The sequence below is a fragment of the Gobio gobio genome, assembly GCF_949357685.1.
Source record: "Gobio gobio genome assembly, chromosome: 25".
NCBI classification, from domain to species: domain Eukaryota; kingdom Metazoa; phylum Chordata; class Actinopteri; order Cypriniformes; family Gobionidae; genus Gobio; species Gobio gobio.
The window spans coordinates 31,596,214-31,612,729 of record NC_137121.1 but is presented as its reverse complement, the minus strand read 5'-3'; the positions used below and the strand labels follow the sequence as shown (position 1 = coordinate 31,612,729).

At 40.3% G+C, this 16,516-nt stretch overlaps 1 protein-coding gene across 1 annotated transcript in view; it reads right to left on the bottom strand.

Annotated features, from left to right (window-relative positions):
- ccdc136a (coiled-coil domain containing 136a) overlaps window positions 1-16,268 on the bottom strand; it is a gene marked incomplete at both ends in the record, with an annotated part of 30,950 nt that extends 14,682 nt beyond the window's left edge. The window contains 2 exons of the mRNA XM_079808802.1: window positions 181-255; window positions 16,088-16,268. Coding sequence (XP_079664928.1) covers window positions 181-255; window positions 16,088-16,268 — 256 coding nt within the window. The remainder of the gene's footprint in view (window positions 1-180; window positions 256-16,087) is intronic.
- Window positions 16,269-16,516: the final 248 nt, after the last annotated feature.

Here is a 16,516-nt window from a genome sequence, read left to right as displayed (position 1 = left end):
AACCAAACTCAGTCAAAGTGTGGCAGCAAATGTTTTTTTTTTTTCACTTCCTTCCTTTCAAGTATTTTGAATGAAAAGTGTGCATATGCCTTGATATTTTGTCCTCTAATGCAATAATATTCATATTTTAAGTAAATATTTCTGTGGGGCAACTTCATATAAATTCAGAGTCTCTGTTACCTTGCAGACGCTGGATCTGTCTTGTGAAGGCCTCTGCCTGATGAGCACTAGCTAAACGTTCCTCCTCAAGAAGACCTGAACAGAGATAGAGAAAAACATTTGATATAAGGTTAAAATAATTGGTATAACATGATGGGATGTGAAAGTCTTATTTCTTTGGGTTACTTGATTGAAACATGTTATTTCAAAATGAAAACATCAAGTTATGTCAAAGAGTAACGGTTTTAAGTCAGTTTAACATGAATCAATTACATTTGAACCAGAAACCTAATATAATGGTGTTAAATCAAGATGAATTGCTTAAATAAAGTGAACAGCATCATAAATCATTTTTTTAAGTGGGTACCATTTGAAAGTCTCTACTTTCTGGAGACATGCATCACTTTGGCATTTGTTTTACACAAAGTAACTTATTTACACTAAATTACTCTGGGACCATTTCCGCCTGGATTTGACCTAAATTGAAAAGCTCCCCTTACCCACATACAGTGGTCTAAAAAATACAAAATGTTGGTGTCATTTTACAGGAAACCCTTTGAAGTTACATAAACCACTGCTAAAAGTTTTTTTTATTTTTTAAGTTTTGTTTTTACAACAGAAATTAATCAATGAAAAACTTACTTTAGCTATTCATCTAAAACAATTTCCTATCATCACTGTAAAGCTGCTTTGAAGCAATCTGTGTTGAGAAAAGCGCAATAGAAATGAAAGCTTTAGCATAAGTTCTGCCAGGAAGACTTAATTGAACAGAAATGCACATATACAAAGCACACAGATTAGCTAACTATCTAGTATTAATCAATACAATAACTATGGCACAGAAATAAGAATTCATGTTGTTAATGAATAGGGTATATACTGTAGAGATGAGCATGGAAGAAAAAAAAAAAAGAGAGAAAAAAAAAAAAAGTGTCTTCCCTTTTTACACATTCACTTCCCACATATAATTGAATGAGGAAATGAAAAACAAAAGAAAACAGCCACAACAGACTAGCATGTTGACTAGAACATACATTTTGCTCTCCTTTCTTTCTGGCCAGCAAATTCTCAATGACTCTCTGATTAAAGTCAATCATCTCAGTAGTGTCATGACTTTGCATTGTTCAGTTAGATATTTGAGGTCTATTACCCCGTTGTTGTCCACAAAACTTCAGTAACAACACTTTGAAATAAAAGACAGGGAAAGCAATAAAGGGCATCGCTAACACCACATCCAGTCAGCCACCTAACTTACGTTTCTCATAACAAGCGCAGGTGCAGCTGCGTCCTGGCACTGGCCTGCTGCTGGATTTGTAAATCGCGTTGGTCCGGTTCGGGATCTTCCAACGAACGCCTTGTGAAATAATTTGATTTAACTGCTGCTATCTCTACGAAACTGATCATCCTAAAGGTTTTGGCGAAGCCGGAGTGAGTGTGTCGCCGGTGTACTTTCGCTTTAGTGGTCAAGAACGGAAAGTTGAATGACAGGTTACGAGAACCAATCAGATTGGATAAAATAACATGCATCCAATTCTGATTCGCCAGGGACGCAACGACCTGCGTCCGGAGGAGGATCTTTTAAGAACCAATTAGACCAGATTCAGGTCACATGCTGCCCGTATATTTTAGACTCAAATAGACGTCCATTTGTCCGGCGTCCCTCACGCATGAAACGCATGAAACATATTGAAGAGCATATAAAATAGTTAACCCATCAAAGCCAGTTTTTTTTTTTTTAAATGCTGAGGCTATTACTAACAGCCAGCACATCGTAAACTATTTTATTTTATTTCACTTTTATATAATTTTGTATACATGTATATTTCTGGAATTTTGATTGGGGTGGCGCCCCAGCGCCCTCTATTGACCAGCCGCCACTGGTGCTTTTGTCTTCACTTTACTTCAGTTAATTTGACTCTATTTGTGTTTTATTCAGCTACTGATATCTGGATACCTCTTCTATTTCTAGAACTTAGAATTTAGTGTTACGTCTCACTCGGTCCTTCCGTGCTAGGACGCCAGGGCTACAATTATGAATAAAACAAATGTGTATCTCGCTTGTACTCTCAGCACCATATGTCGGGTAAGGTTTGCATACAAAACAAGGTTTGACTGGATATTCGATAGCAGGACTAATTTAATTCCATACTCAATCTGACCCGTTTACATAAAGATTGCATCGTACAGCATCTAAATCGCAGCACGGGAACACAATTATTCAAATCTTTTATGAATACAGTGAGCAGAGTGCACTCCTTTTATAAACGCATGAAACTGTCAAATGCTTCAGTTCAGATAAACTTCTATACCAGTGGAAACTGCTGTGGTCAATCTGACTACACGAATCATGAATCTATCGCATGTTCTACTCTTCATTGGTCAAACGTATGCACTAAGGGCAGAATTAGCCAGTGAACAAGCTCTGAACCATCAATCTGATTGCGTGTTTTGTGTTATGTTAACTCCTCCAATTGGACATTGCATTTAAGCGCTCAACAGACATTTACATTGACATTTATGCATTTGGCGGACGCTTTTGTCCAGGGCCTTGAATTGCATTCAGGGTCCACATTTGGCAGTTTTTCGGGTCTTGCTTTTCCTGGGATTCGAGCCTCGGCTTGGCGTTGCTGGTGCCTCGCTCTACTGTTTGAGCTACAGTAAAGACATGTCTGTGATCGGCTACACTCGCATTGTAAACGGCAACGTATCTAATTCTATCATGACTAACAAAATATACAGGGGAGTAAATATAGCGTTGACTGTTGACACAGTCTGCACAGGCGTATTGATTCCTGGCTGCACCGCAAATGACGAGGTCTCTCGCAGTGAGCTTTTTCTCTTCACTAGAGCTGGCACACGGGGTGTGCTTGTGGTCATTGTGTTTCGTTGCTCTTCGGACTGTGGTCCTGATGCCACCCTGTGGGATCTCATTAATGGCGTACGTTAATCCGACACATGAGGACTTGTCCGGAGTTTTACATCAACCCATTCACTTAGCAAAATTATTTAGGCAAAATTTTATCATGGCGTCGGTGATCATGTCAAACTAACTATCAAAGACATCAGATTTTATTCCAGGGTCAAAGGAATTATTAGGATTGCGATACTTGTCTCATACTGTCAAACATGGCCAAAATCACACAGTATTATCCTGGTTTAGGTTATCAAATGATGAATCTCGCATCGATCTCTTTCATAGTTTCGGTAGCTGTGTCGGGTCCCATATAGCTAGTTATGGTTTTATTAGCTAGTAAAGCTTAACCATATAAAACATTATTTTCCTTTTGCAAGGGCATCGTCCGGTGTTCTCAATCACATGCGCATGTTATGTATTTGTCATGCTGTTCAGGTTTATTTTCTTTTGGGGGTTCTCTCAGCAGGTTTGACGGTTAGATGGTGTTCTATCAAGCTGTGAGCGGGAGCTACGCCCAGGGGTTAAGAATCCTCCTAACTGCAGATGGAAAGAAATGGTACTCCAACTCACCTGTGCATTGGCCATTTTTTCCGATTAGTGTTGCTATGAACTTAGCACAATGCACGGAGTTGGCATCCTCTAGCAAGGTCTCCTAGCCTGGATGCCAGCCGAATTTAGCCCCGCCCACAAAATGTTTTGCTCGGGCAATTCGGTCTGGACTCGCTCCATAGAGGAGGAATTATGCCCGAACAGAAACTGTTCGGACCAATGAAATTGTCAGGGCGGGCTTTAGACGATGATGGACAGATGATCAACAGTAACGTAATCATCCACGTCATCGAAGGCTCTTGGGTTGAATTTGCTCTTATCCTAAACGGAGAACTTGTTCGTATATGCGTTCACCTTTACTATTTCTCTCAGAAACGATGATCGTGATCGGTAAGTACTCTGTGTATCCTTAAATTATTTTATTACTGCCAAAGTTCGTTTACACTCATGTTTTTCTTGTAACGTTACTTAATCATGCGTGCGTGCAGACAGGGTTTCCAAGTGTTTTTGCAATGTCGCGCACAATTACTACTCAAAACGTTTGGTTGGCAAAATATGTTATTTTGGCAAGGTTGCCTGCTAAAATTCGCATTCCTGGGTTTATATAATCACATAATTGGGGTCGCTTCAACCCGCGGACATGGAGAAAAACACGGACTTGGTAACAGTGCAGTTGAGTTCTGTTGACATTTGACAACTAACGTTACGCGTCGCTCCGTTGCTCTGATTGGTTGTGGGTCTATCCAATTGAGGTCTTTCCTGGCTCGGTTGAAACACGCCCCATAATCAAAACTCAATGGAGCGGTACCAGACTCAAATTCTGACTAGAATTGAGTATGGCCACGCCAGGCTAAAGGTCTCCCCTATCAAGAAGCATCTGAATGCGGGATTCCATAATGGTCAGGATGGTTTTCTTCAGCAATGCTCATCCATCAGGCACGTTCAGTAAACTCTCCCATAATTCCAAAGGTAAAACTAAGATTACCTACTTGTCTTAACAAACATCAGGTAAGTCAAAGCTTTTAATTTAACTCCTAACACTTAAATCGTAAAGGTCGCACTTCCACTTACACCGATATTCTGCTAGAAGCCGTGTTATATCAGCCCTTTTCGGCTTCATGTGTCCAGGAAAATTCTCTTTAGAAACTAATCAGTTTGATCCTACTCTCTGTCTTTCATATTCTGATCTTTACTTCTCACTCAATTTCTTTACTCTTTTTTTAAGCATCCTAGAATGACTCTAAGGTTCTGGTATCACATTAACAGTTTCTAAGATGAAGAATAATTTCTGTCCCTTCAATTCCATGGTTATATATCTTCGTCCTAAGACTCCTAACCACTCCCCCCTATTTATTTTAATCTAATGGAGCACCTTTCTAAGGCTGATTTCAGACCCTCTTTTATACTGACCTTAAAAGCTGCAGTTTACCGCCTTCTCTTCGTATTTGACTTCCTAAAGCTACGACCGCGGAATTTCAAGCTACTGGGAAGATGGTGTTCTTCTAACATTTGAGTCTTTATATAAGACCGATTCAAAAGCATCCTTGAAGCTCAGCAAGCTCTCCAGTAAGGGTTCAGGTAAATCCCTATGCAACTACTGGTGGTGGTGTTCCTGCCAACTCGGCTCTGTACGTTATGATAGCACAGTCTTTCTACTATATCAAAAGATGGCTGTGGTCCATGTGTCCTATCAAAAGATGGTGTGTGGCCATGTGTCCTATCAAAAGTTGGACTGTGGCCCATGTGTCCTATCATTAGATGTCCGTACGTCATGGTAGCTGTGAATCTCGCATCAGGAACTACGATGGCCAGTGGTTTCGCATCTTAACCCAAAATAGTACATGGTCTAAAATGTAAGTAAATCCCTATGCGTGATGATGTAAATGTGTATTAAAAACAAACTTGCGTATGTTGTCTAGCAGACGGTGTGGCCCTGCGGCCTTGTCTCTGTGGTCTAGCAGACCGTGTGGCCCTGCGGCCTTGTCTCTGTGGTCTAGCAGACCGTGTGGCCCTGTGGCCTTGTCTCTGTGGTCTAGCAGACCGTGTGGCCCTGCGGCCTCGTCTCTGTGGTCTAGCAGACCGTGTGGCCCTGCGGCCTTGTCTCTGTGGTTTATACATGTGCTTAAAAAATAAAAATAAAAAAAAAATTGCCCAAATGTTTACATTTATGCTGCAGCAGATATTAATTGCTCGTGTAGTAATCATTTATTTTAGCCAGCAGCAGGTGGCGTTCCATGTCCGCGCTTAACACGTTAACTCTTGTTCTTCTTTTTTGTAGGAACTCCAGGACAAAAGACCGGTGGGTCTACTTTATTTACCGTTTTTGGGGGATAGGATAGGCTCCGTCCGGGTGGAAGCATTCTTCCACCTAATTTTTTGGGGGACGGCTGCGCCTCTGCCTTCGTCTTCAGGCAGGATAGCCAGAGTCCGGACCCTCAGATTGCGAGCTACGGACGGGACCTATGCCAAAGTACTTTATTGCTTGCTGGGTTGTTAATAAATGGATAATTGTCACAGTATTTATTCTCCCGAGTCTTTCTGGTAGAAATGAAAGCTTTAGCATAAGTTCTGCCAGGAAGATTTAATTGTCACGTCACTTCAACTTTTTATCTATCCAATCACATTCTAATACTTGGGTATAAAAGATCGGTAACTACTCATGTCTGAGTTCGCAGATGCTGATGCTCCAATTCACTGCCATCCTCCCCACCACCTCCAAGTCAAATCCTTCCCTACATCCACCCCACCACCACCAGGATGGTCCCTTCCATACCTCACGGGGGGGTCGGCTGCGCCTCTGCCTTCGTCTTCAGGCAGGGAATGCAGAGTCCGGACCCTCAGATTGCGAGCTACGGACGGGGCCTATGCCAAAGTACTTTATTGATTGCTGGGTTGTTAATAAATGGATAATTGTCACAGTATTTATTCTCCCGAGTCTTTCTGGTAGAAATAAAGGTGACTTGACTTGAAACACTATTTGTCCAGTCAAATTAGACTACCAGAACAATTGTTGTTTGCCTTTATTTTATACCCCAAACCAGTGAAATATGCAGGTTCAGGGCAAGGCTTAAAATAGGCTGGTTTTCACCTGTTGTATACTGCCAATTTTGCACTGAACTGAGTAAGAGAAGGTATTGCACCAAAAGCCTACTTATCAGACGTAGAGTATGATCCCCCCACTTATAAAAAGTTTGTTCAATTGCTGTTAATTTTAGAAGTGGCCTTGCCTTATGAACATATTTCATCAATGGTCAAGTAAATTCTTTACTTAATTTAGTACATACTCTGAAAGCATGTAGTATCAGACACAGCTCTAGTTTACTTGCAATTATTTGCCTATCACAACTGATGCGGTAGTTAACAGAATCAAGACAATGACGATCCTATAAAACGATGAGAATACATATGAAGGCACAGAGAATCATAACATTAAAAACTCACACTACAGACGAGAACCAGCCATGCATGAACTGAGACAGGTGGTGAATTCGGAACCACATACTATATACTACTCCTACTATTCCTGTCATAGAAAGACATTGTAAAAGTAGTAAGAGCACTAGTATGCGGTTCCGAATTCAGTAAGGGAGTATAATTACAGGGAACCTGACAGACAGCTGAACGTATTTAGTAGCCAAGAAACAAACACACAGGAATTAAACTAACATTAAACACAACATAATCCTAACGTTGCCTCAAAGAAAATTATTAAATATCTTTTATATTTTATTTCATCATCATTTTTCTTTATCAGAATATTTTTTGAGTTAACGCAATTAGCAATCTAAAATGTTTAATTTGCATTCAGTCTCTCTCTGAAGAAAAGAGACAATTATATGTAACAAAGTTTAAGAAATCACACAGCACAAAAAATATATAGCTACTGTTAAATTAGGTAAATGCACTACATTAAAACTATCTGCTTTGTACTAACATTTAAATTCATCATTTGAGACAACGCACTTATTGTGTACATACATGTATTTAAGTTGTACTTATATTTCAAAAATTAGAATTACACCTGTAATTCATTTCTGTAATTAGATCCAAAATTATATTCCTTTACATCCCCCACCCTTAAACCCTTACATCAACACAACACATTTTAGAACCATAGAGAACCACATTTTTTTTGGATGGCCATCATAACATAAAAAAGGTTTAGATCCATAGGCTGAGGTTGTGCAAAATAATTAAAGGTTCTCTCTTGAACTGCACCTTCACTTTCCTTTTCCTTTTCATTATCTTCATTTTCCCAGACATCTCTCTGTCTCGACACTCTCCCTTGTGTGTTTTTACTTTTTTCTTTTTGTAATTAAAATAAAATAAAATAAAAATTATTTAAAGGGGTGATGAATTGGGAAATCGACTTTCCCTTGAGCTTTTGATATATAAAAGGTCATGGTAATATAAGAATATCCTGTAAGTTTCAGAGCTGAAAACTTCCTTGTTAGTCAAAGAAAAGCTTTTATTGACACCAGGCCCCGCAAACGATGGATCTCAGAATATGCCAGGCTTCTCAACAGAAGAAGAACAACGCCTGGTTCTGTAGCCCCGTCCACAGACTCGTGCCACTAACACAACACAGGCCTACATAGAGCTAAACTCTCGAATCGAATTTCTAAACATACCGCATATAAGCTTCACTCGGATTCCAATATTATGAGTATGGATGGACTTTATTTTTAATGAATATCCAGCTCACGTGGGGAAGACATTGCGTGTCTGTTCTTCATTTCACTGGATTCGTTTGTAAACAAGAGTCTGGTTTTGCAGACAGGATGAGATTATCCACACTTATGTGAGTAAATATGTTTTTTACCGGTCTAATATTGCATTGTTCCAGATCGTTTGATATTTATTGATTATGTGTACGTGTCTAACTGAACATTAGCACGTTTTCAAAGGCTGAATAATCTTTTATTTGTGGTGTTGTTGGTTCATTGAGAATCGGGATCAGACTCGAACATGTAATGTTATAGGCTAGGGCTCGCAAAACCCAATGTCCCAGGGCTATGTGTTTTTCAGACGGGCTTAAATAGTGAAATGACATTCCTTTCTTGATGTGCATGAGTTTCACTCTCTTGACTTGATATTTGAAGGAAAAATACAATCGCAGAAGTTTTGATCATGCAGTCTGCAACGTGCTTGGCGTGTGTGTGTGTGTGTGTGCGTGCGTGCGTGCGTGCGTGCGTGCGTGCGCGTGCGTGTGTGTGTGTGTGTGTGTGTGTAATGCACGGTTTACGCTTATAGCCACCGATCGGGCGGGCCAAAGTAATAAAAAAATAACATTCCAATCAATCGCAGGTGGATGAGAAATAAATCATTGTGGTTGTTTGATAAAGATATTTTGCGAGCCCTGTGGGACGAATCATTTCGGTTGCCGTTTCTCACAGGCTTTCAAAACAATTCCTCATGTAGCTTACTCACAGGGGAGCTGAAGCTCATTAAATATGCAAAAACTGTTATCCAATCCTATCCGTGGGCGTTTACTTCCAAGTCTTCAGTGCGGCACGCCCATCAAAACCCAGTGTTTCTTCAGAGAGCCTCAAAACCAGGGTAGAAAATAGCCTATTACTTATTAATTATGATGTTTTTGAATGTAAAAACCACACTAACGTCATAAGTTGACCTCAGACAACAGTATAAAAAAATGTAAAAATCCAGTTCTTGACCCCTTTAAAAAAAGAAAGAAAGAAGGTCAGGTTGCCAGTCCACCGGGAATTCACCCGGTGCTCCCGATGGCCAGTCCGTGCCTGCAATAAGTACACTGTCTGAACAAAACAATTATCATTTTTCAGACATAAGTACATAGCAGTTAAAGACACCTAATATAAAGTGAGAGCAGAAAACTTTCTACATATTGTACAGAACACCACACATTTTCTTAAAAAGTAATAAAGAAATAAAATCTCCAGAGCGTTTATATTATGGCTCCAGCATCCCCACAACCCTACAGAGGACAAGCGGTTTGGAGAATGGATGGACATTTATGTGCAAGGAAAGTATTTAAGAGAGAGTAAATAATCACAGTAAAATTAAAAGGCAAGCAGGGCGGGGCCAAGAGCTGTGGAAACAGAGGCCGTTTCTCAATACCAAGTATGCAAACTTCTAACTTGCATCCTTGGTAGTTCAGACTTGCCAAGTTCGACTCGGAAGAACAAATTTCCGAGGACGGGAAGTTCAGTAATCTGCTAATCAGAGGTGTCAAGTAACGAAGTACAAATACTTTGTTACCTTACTTAAGTAGAAATTTCGGGTATCTATACTTTACTGGAGTAATTCTTTTTCAGCCTACTTTTTACTTCTACTCCTTACATTTAATCCAAGCATTTATCTGTACTTTCTACTCCTTACATTCCTCGTTACTCCTTTTCCATTTTGGCATGTTTTCATTCCGGCTTGTCTTCAAAAAAAAAAAAACTATCCAGAAAAATCGCGCCATCCGGATAGAGTGAATTTGATTGTGGTTGGAATGAAAAGGATAAACACAAACCATTCCGACACCCTATTGGGTTGTACACGATCAATCACGCCTGCACTTGCACAAATCACACACCATGTTGCCAGATAGGGCGGGTTCTCGCCGACGAGCACGCACTTTCAGCCAATCAGCGATCAGCAGGCAGACATGCTCATTCATGACTTTAGCCGGATCAAGTTACGCATGTTCGTGCAAAGTAACGTTAGGTTAGGCATATGGAGGAGGAGGGTCATTTAATTGTCATTATGCTGAGACGCTGTGGAAAACAACATTAGCACGCCCATTATGGCAAAAACGTTACCTCAGTAAAAATTATTCGTCATTCCTTCTTCGCATATATAGTGGACAACACATGCTGCACGTTGACCTGTATGACACATAGTGACTTAGGCTTGTGCTTGTAACTTACTTACGTTAATGACAGATACCTACCGTTACAAGTTAGACTAATAGTAACATTAACTTACTGTTCTAGCAATGTACTGTCACAAACGAGCGTTCATATTTCCGATTATATTTGGCTAATCGCCATTAGTAAATTTTTGCGATACATAATTACTTCACAAAACATCTCTCATGAAGCATAAACATAATTAACAGAAGAAAAAAAAACTTGCTGTGTAGGACTCGTCAGTCGTCACTTGCCATTGGAAGCTTCTTGTAGCAGCCTACGTTCCTGCTGGATCCTGCAGCTCAGAGCCATATAATAATATAATATAATAATTATATTACAGCCATATAATAATTTTCAACGGCTTTGCTGCAGCCTATCTGGCAACCTCAAGTCAGGGGGCTGAGGGGAGAGGGGATACACCGCTCTACAGTAATTTGAAAGTGATTGCAGTACCAGTTTTGGCCACAATCCTACATACAGCTCCTTTAACAGTGTAGGTCAAAAACACATAAACGAAGGTCTACATTTCAGTGCCTCTCCATATTAAATTAATTGAATTTTACCCTGCAGTACATGGACAGTGTTGATCCTGGATGTTGTCATCTGTGGTCATGACGACCGTAACATGAGGCTTCTCCCGCTTGCATTGTGATCTGTAAACCCAAGCTTCCAAATTAATCTCCCACCATATTTATTTTAAAATCTTTATTTAAGTCCCACTTGAATGCTCCTCGATGAGAGGTGGTCCTTCTGTTTCATGTGTTATTGTGATTTATCGTCTAATTTGTTTTGTATATATTTTCTATATACGGGGCAATGTGGGTAGTGAAAGGGAGAGCTAGCAGTTTTTTTTAGCACCCCCGAAAAGGCATACGGTCTGTATATGTTTGTTTACTGTTAGTTGTATGAGTGTTTTTGTATAATTTGCTATGTATGTTAATGATAATGCAAAGGAGAGAAAGAGTTTGTGAATGAGACGTTAATGCACACTTCTGCTTTGTTTGTTCAACTCTTACGTGATTTTTTTTTGAGTGAAAAACAATGTAATACACTTCATAAACCGTCAGTAAAGTTTGGCCATCATTCAGACGGGGTCCGCTACATTCTGTGTCCAAAAACATCTTGAGATAAGGTTTTCACACTGACAGCTGTCATTGTAAGACTGTTAGAAACTCTGTTTGTTTTTCCGAGTTAGCAACAGTAACTAAGGGGGGCGGGGCTTATCGATAGTTCAATTGGAACAGTACTTGGGCAGCGACTGATGACGTTTCACAAGTCCACGAGAACACAAGTACAGACAACACATATTGAGAAATGGCCAGAGTGGATCAGATGGATCGGACTTGTTTGTTCAGCACATCCCACAGATGCTCGATTGGATTGAGATCTATGGAATTTGGAGGCCAAGTCAACACCTCACTGCTCCTCGAACCATTCCTAAACTACTTTTGCTTTGTGGCAGGGCGCATTATCCTGCTGAAAGCGAACACAGCCACCAGGGAATACCGTTTCCATGAAAGGGTGTACATGGTCTGCGACAACGTGCATGAAAACGTGATTCCTCAGACCAGGCCACCTTCTTTCATTGCTCCATGGTCCAGTTCTGATGCTCACATGCCCACTGTTGGCGCTTTCGGTGGTGGACAGGGGTCAGCATGGGCACCCTGACTGGTCTGTGGCTATGCAGCCCCATACGCAACAAACTGCGATGCACTGTGTATTCTGACACCTTTCTATCAGAACCAGCATTAACTTATTGAGCAATTTGAGCTGCAGTAGCTCGTCTGTTTGAGAGGACCACACGGGCCAGCCTTCGCTCCCCACGTGCATCAATGAGCCTTGGCCGCCCATGACCCTGTTGCCGGTTCGCCACAGTTCCTTCCTTGGAGCACTTTTGATAGACACTGACCACTGCAGACCGGGAACACCCAACAAGAGCTGCAGTTCTGGAGATGCTCTGACCCAGTCGTCTAGCCATCACAATTTGGCCCTTGTCAAACTCGCTCAAATCCTTACGCTTGCCCATTTGTCCCGCTTCTTACACATCAACTTTGAGGACAAAATGTTGAGTTGTATACATACATCGGTGTATGCATGTTAATACATGAAGAGTATCCCATCCCCCTGCCGCTCAAAATACTTGAAACCTCCTTTGCACTTTAGAGGGTGAGACTGATCTATGCTATATGTTTGCGATCATGAATGAGCAGGAACAGCAGAGCATGGTAGTGACTGGAGATGATCCAGGAATAAAAGCATCTGCTGCCCTAGAGCTAGTCAGGACAACCCGTCTGGAATCTTCCCTCAGCATGCAGCTGTCATTTCACATGCCTGTCGTGTTACACACAAACAGCTCACAGTCACAGACCCCCGCACACCGAGATCATTACCAGAGTCCCAGGAGTCTGTCTGCTATATAGCAGGTGACTCATTAAATAGCCAGAAAGGGCTATATATAGAAACTATTTTACTGGGCCTGTCATTGAGCAAAACTCATGGAGCTAAATACACAGACAGACCACATTTAACTATATCTCTGACAAATAACTTTCAGTAAAGAAACATCTTTTTTAAGGACACTGTGCACAATACTAATACTTACTGGAATTATTAGTCATTTGCCCAATGCAAATTTCATTACGATTCATAGAGGGTCAACATTCTGAGTTTAGGTTGTGTATAATTTGAATATGGTTTATGCAGATAATAGAAGTCACATCGATCATAGTATATAAAATATGTAGTCTATAATGATTAATTGCTTAAAGTTACTAGTTTGACATTTTACCATTGTATTATATGAATTCCATCATTCAAAACATCCTCTCCAGTACAAAAAAGAACAGCCATATCACTCTGTAGCCCAAGACTGATCGGCCACTGAATCTAAGCAGGGTTGAGCCTGGATGGGAGACCTCCTGGGAAAACCTGCTGCTGGAAGAGGTGTTAGTGCTTAACTGCCTATCAACATCCTGTTAGTGAGGCAAAATCAAAATATTTCTAATTTCTCAACTTGACTGCAAAAAATGCCAATAGGCCAAAAGTTCTCTTCAAAACCATAAATTCTGTTCTTAATCCTGCTGCTGGTCCAGTTCCTGTTGTCAATCTAGAGACGTGCACACAATTTTAAGACTTTTTTGTTCAGAAAATACAGGATATTAGATCACACCCCTCTTCTCTTGACATGGACTACTCCCAGTTGGTGCTTCCATCCAGTAGCTTTACAAACTTTTAACTAGTGTCTTCATCCCAATGATTTAAAGGGGGATGAATCAACTTTCCCTTGAGCCTTTGATATATAAAAGTTCATCGTGATATAAGAATATCCTGTAAGTTTCAGAGCTGAAAAGTCAAAGAAAAGCTTTTATTGACACCAAGCCCAGAAAAAGCTCGATCTCAGAATTTGTCGACAATGGACTTCATAGAATGCAGAAAAGCTGCCTCAACAGATAAATATGTACGCCTGTTTCTGTGGCCCTGCCCACCGACTCGTGGAGCTAAACGGATCGCACTACCGAGCAATAAACATGTCGGTTCCAGCTCATGTGTGTAAGACATTGCACGTTTGTTCGCTTCATTTCACCGCAGAATATGAAGACATATTGAGCTTAAAACACAATGCTGTGACTTCTATATTGGATTCGACAGGAATGGTGCAACACAGTTATGTGAGTAAAACATGTTTTTTAAATGTGATAGTATTGCATTGTTACAGATCGTATTGATATATGTGTACATGTGTAACTAAACATACCTTAGCATGCTGTCAGAGGCTGAACCCTTTATTTGAGGTGTTATTGGTTCATTCGCGATCTGACTTGTAACGTTATGTGCCAGACGGGCTACCAAAACTATCTAAAATATCTTAAATAGTGAAATTACATTCCTTTATTGCGTGTGTGTGTGTGTGTGTGTGTGTGTGTGTGTGTGTGTGTGTGTGTGTGTGTGTGTGTGTGTGTGTGTGTGTGTGTGGGTCGTGGTTATTCACCGATCGGGCCGGCCATGTAATAAAAAAATTACATTCCAATCAATCGCGGGAGGATGAGAGATGAATCATTGTGTTTGTTTGATATAGACATTTTGCGAGCCCTGTGAGCGTTTCTCCACATGCTTTCAAAACAATTCCCACAATTCCCAAGCTCATTAAATATGCAAATATTATCCAATCCTAGCCGTGGGCGTTTACTTCCAAGTCTTCAGTGCAGCACACCCATCAAAACCGAGCCTGTCTTGAGAGAGCCTCAAAACCAGGGTAGAAAATAGCCTATTACTTAATCATTATGATTATTTTGAATGTAAATACCACGCAAACATCATAAGTTGACCTCAGACAACAGTATAAAAAAATTAAAAAGCCAGTTCATGACCCCTTTAAAATAATTTCTCAGATGAAACTCACATCCTGTCAATCAGATGTATTGGTCGCCTGTTTAGGGAGGTTTTAGACACAATCTGCCCCATCCTCCTAGCTTTAATAAACAGATATTTAATAAATGGGGTATTTCCAGAAAGTTTCAAACATGGTGTCATACATCCTCTCTTGAAAGGACTCAATCTTGACCCCACTGTGTTTAACAACTACCAACCTATATCTAAACTTCAAAGGTTTACTTCATACCCGGATAGTTTTAATATTCTAGACCAGTTTCAATCTGGTTTTAGAGTGCTGCATAGCACTGAGTCAGCTTTACTGAAGGAACTTACAAATGACATTCTTCTCTCCATTGATTCTGGGTCTTCTGCTATCCTGATACTTTTAGATTTGAGTGCCGCATTTGACAATATTGATCATCAGTGTTGGGGAAAGTTACTTTGAAAAGTAATGCATTACAATATTGCGTTACTCACTTAAAAAATAACTAATTGAGTTACTTAGTTACTTTTTAAGAAAAGTAATGCGTTACGTTACTTTTGCGTTACTTTTTCTCACCTGGGCTGGGCTTGTTTTTGTTTGTTTTTATAACAAAAAAGTTATATTTTTGTGCAACGGTAAAGACCTCTTCATACCAAAATTGAAATAATAAGCCCCAGGCTGAGGTAAAAATGCTAATTCAAGCATGAAAAGTAGAGGGCGCAGCTCTGCTGTGCTGCCATTCTGGATAATGGTAGAATAGGATGCAAGAGAAAAAAGTTTTACCAATAAAAACAAAAAATATAGTAATTCTCATCATAGCCAAATTCCCTCCATTGGCCTTTCATCAATGGAGGGAATTTGGCTCTTTCACTCTCTCTCCTCTCCACCTATAGCTGGTCTGAAGTGAGCGCACTGGCTGCCGTTGCATCATCAGTGGATAATCACACTGGTGGTGGGTGAGGACAGACCCCCTGATATGATTGTAAAGTGCTTTGGGTGTACAATAGTACATATTAAAGCGCTAAATGCCCCGTTTCATTTATTGAAACCAAGGCACAAAAATGCCTCTATCTGTATTTCTGCAACTTTGTGGCATGTGAATTAAAACCTTTGTGTTTATTTCAAATGATCAGAGAGAGAGAGAGAGAGAGAGGAAAGGAAATAATAAAATAAAAACTATGACATGACCTCCTTAACTGTAAGGTCATTGTTGTGTTTTTCAGGGAGTCTCACCTTGCAGCTCCAGAAAGCTCTCCTCGTGTTTCTGAGACGTGTCTCGAGCTTCTTCCAGCTCGAGCAGGAGCTGCAGTACCTGAGCCCTCAGCTCCTCCAGCTCTTCTCCAGTCTTCTCATCCTTCACCTCCTTCTCCTCATCGCCATCATTCAGAACGCTGCGCTCTTTTTCTGTGCTCATGACACTCTCCTGATGTCAGATCACTCTGTCACCTGAGCAGTAGAAAAAAGAAACAACGTTTGCAACTGAACTAATACATAATCAACACTTTTTTCTCAATGTGTCTTTATGTGTGTTCTACAACCTTGGGAATTAATTCAAGAAATTGTTTTGGTTTGGTTTCTGCTCTGCATCATGGTAAATTAATATATAAATAAATAAATAAATAATCACAATGAACAATTACATGAATATTCATTCACTGACAT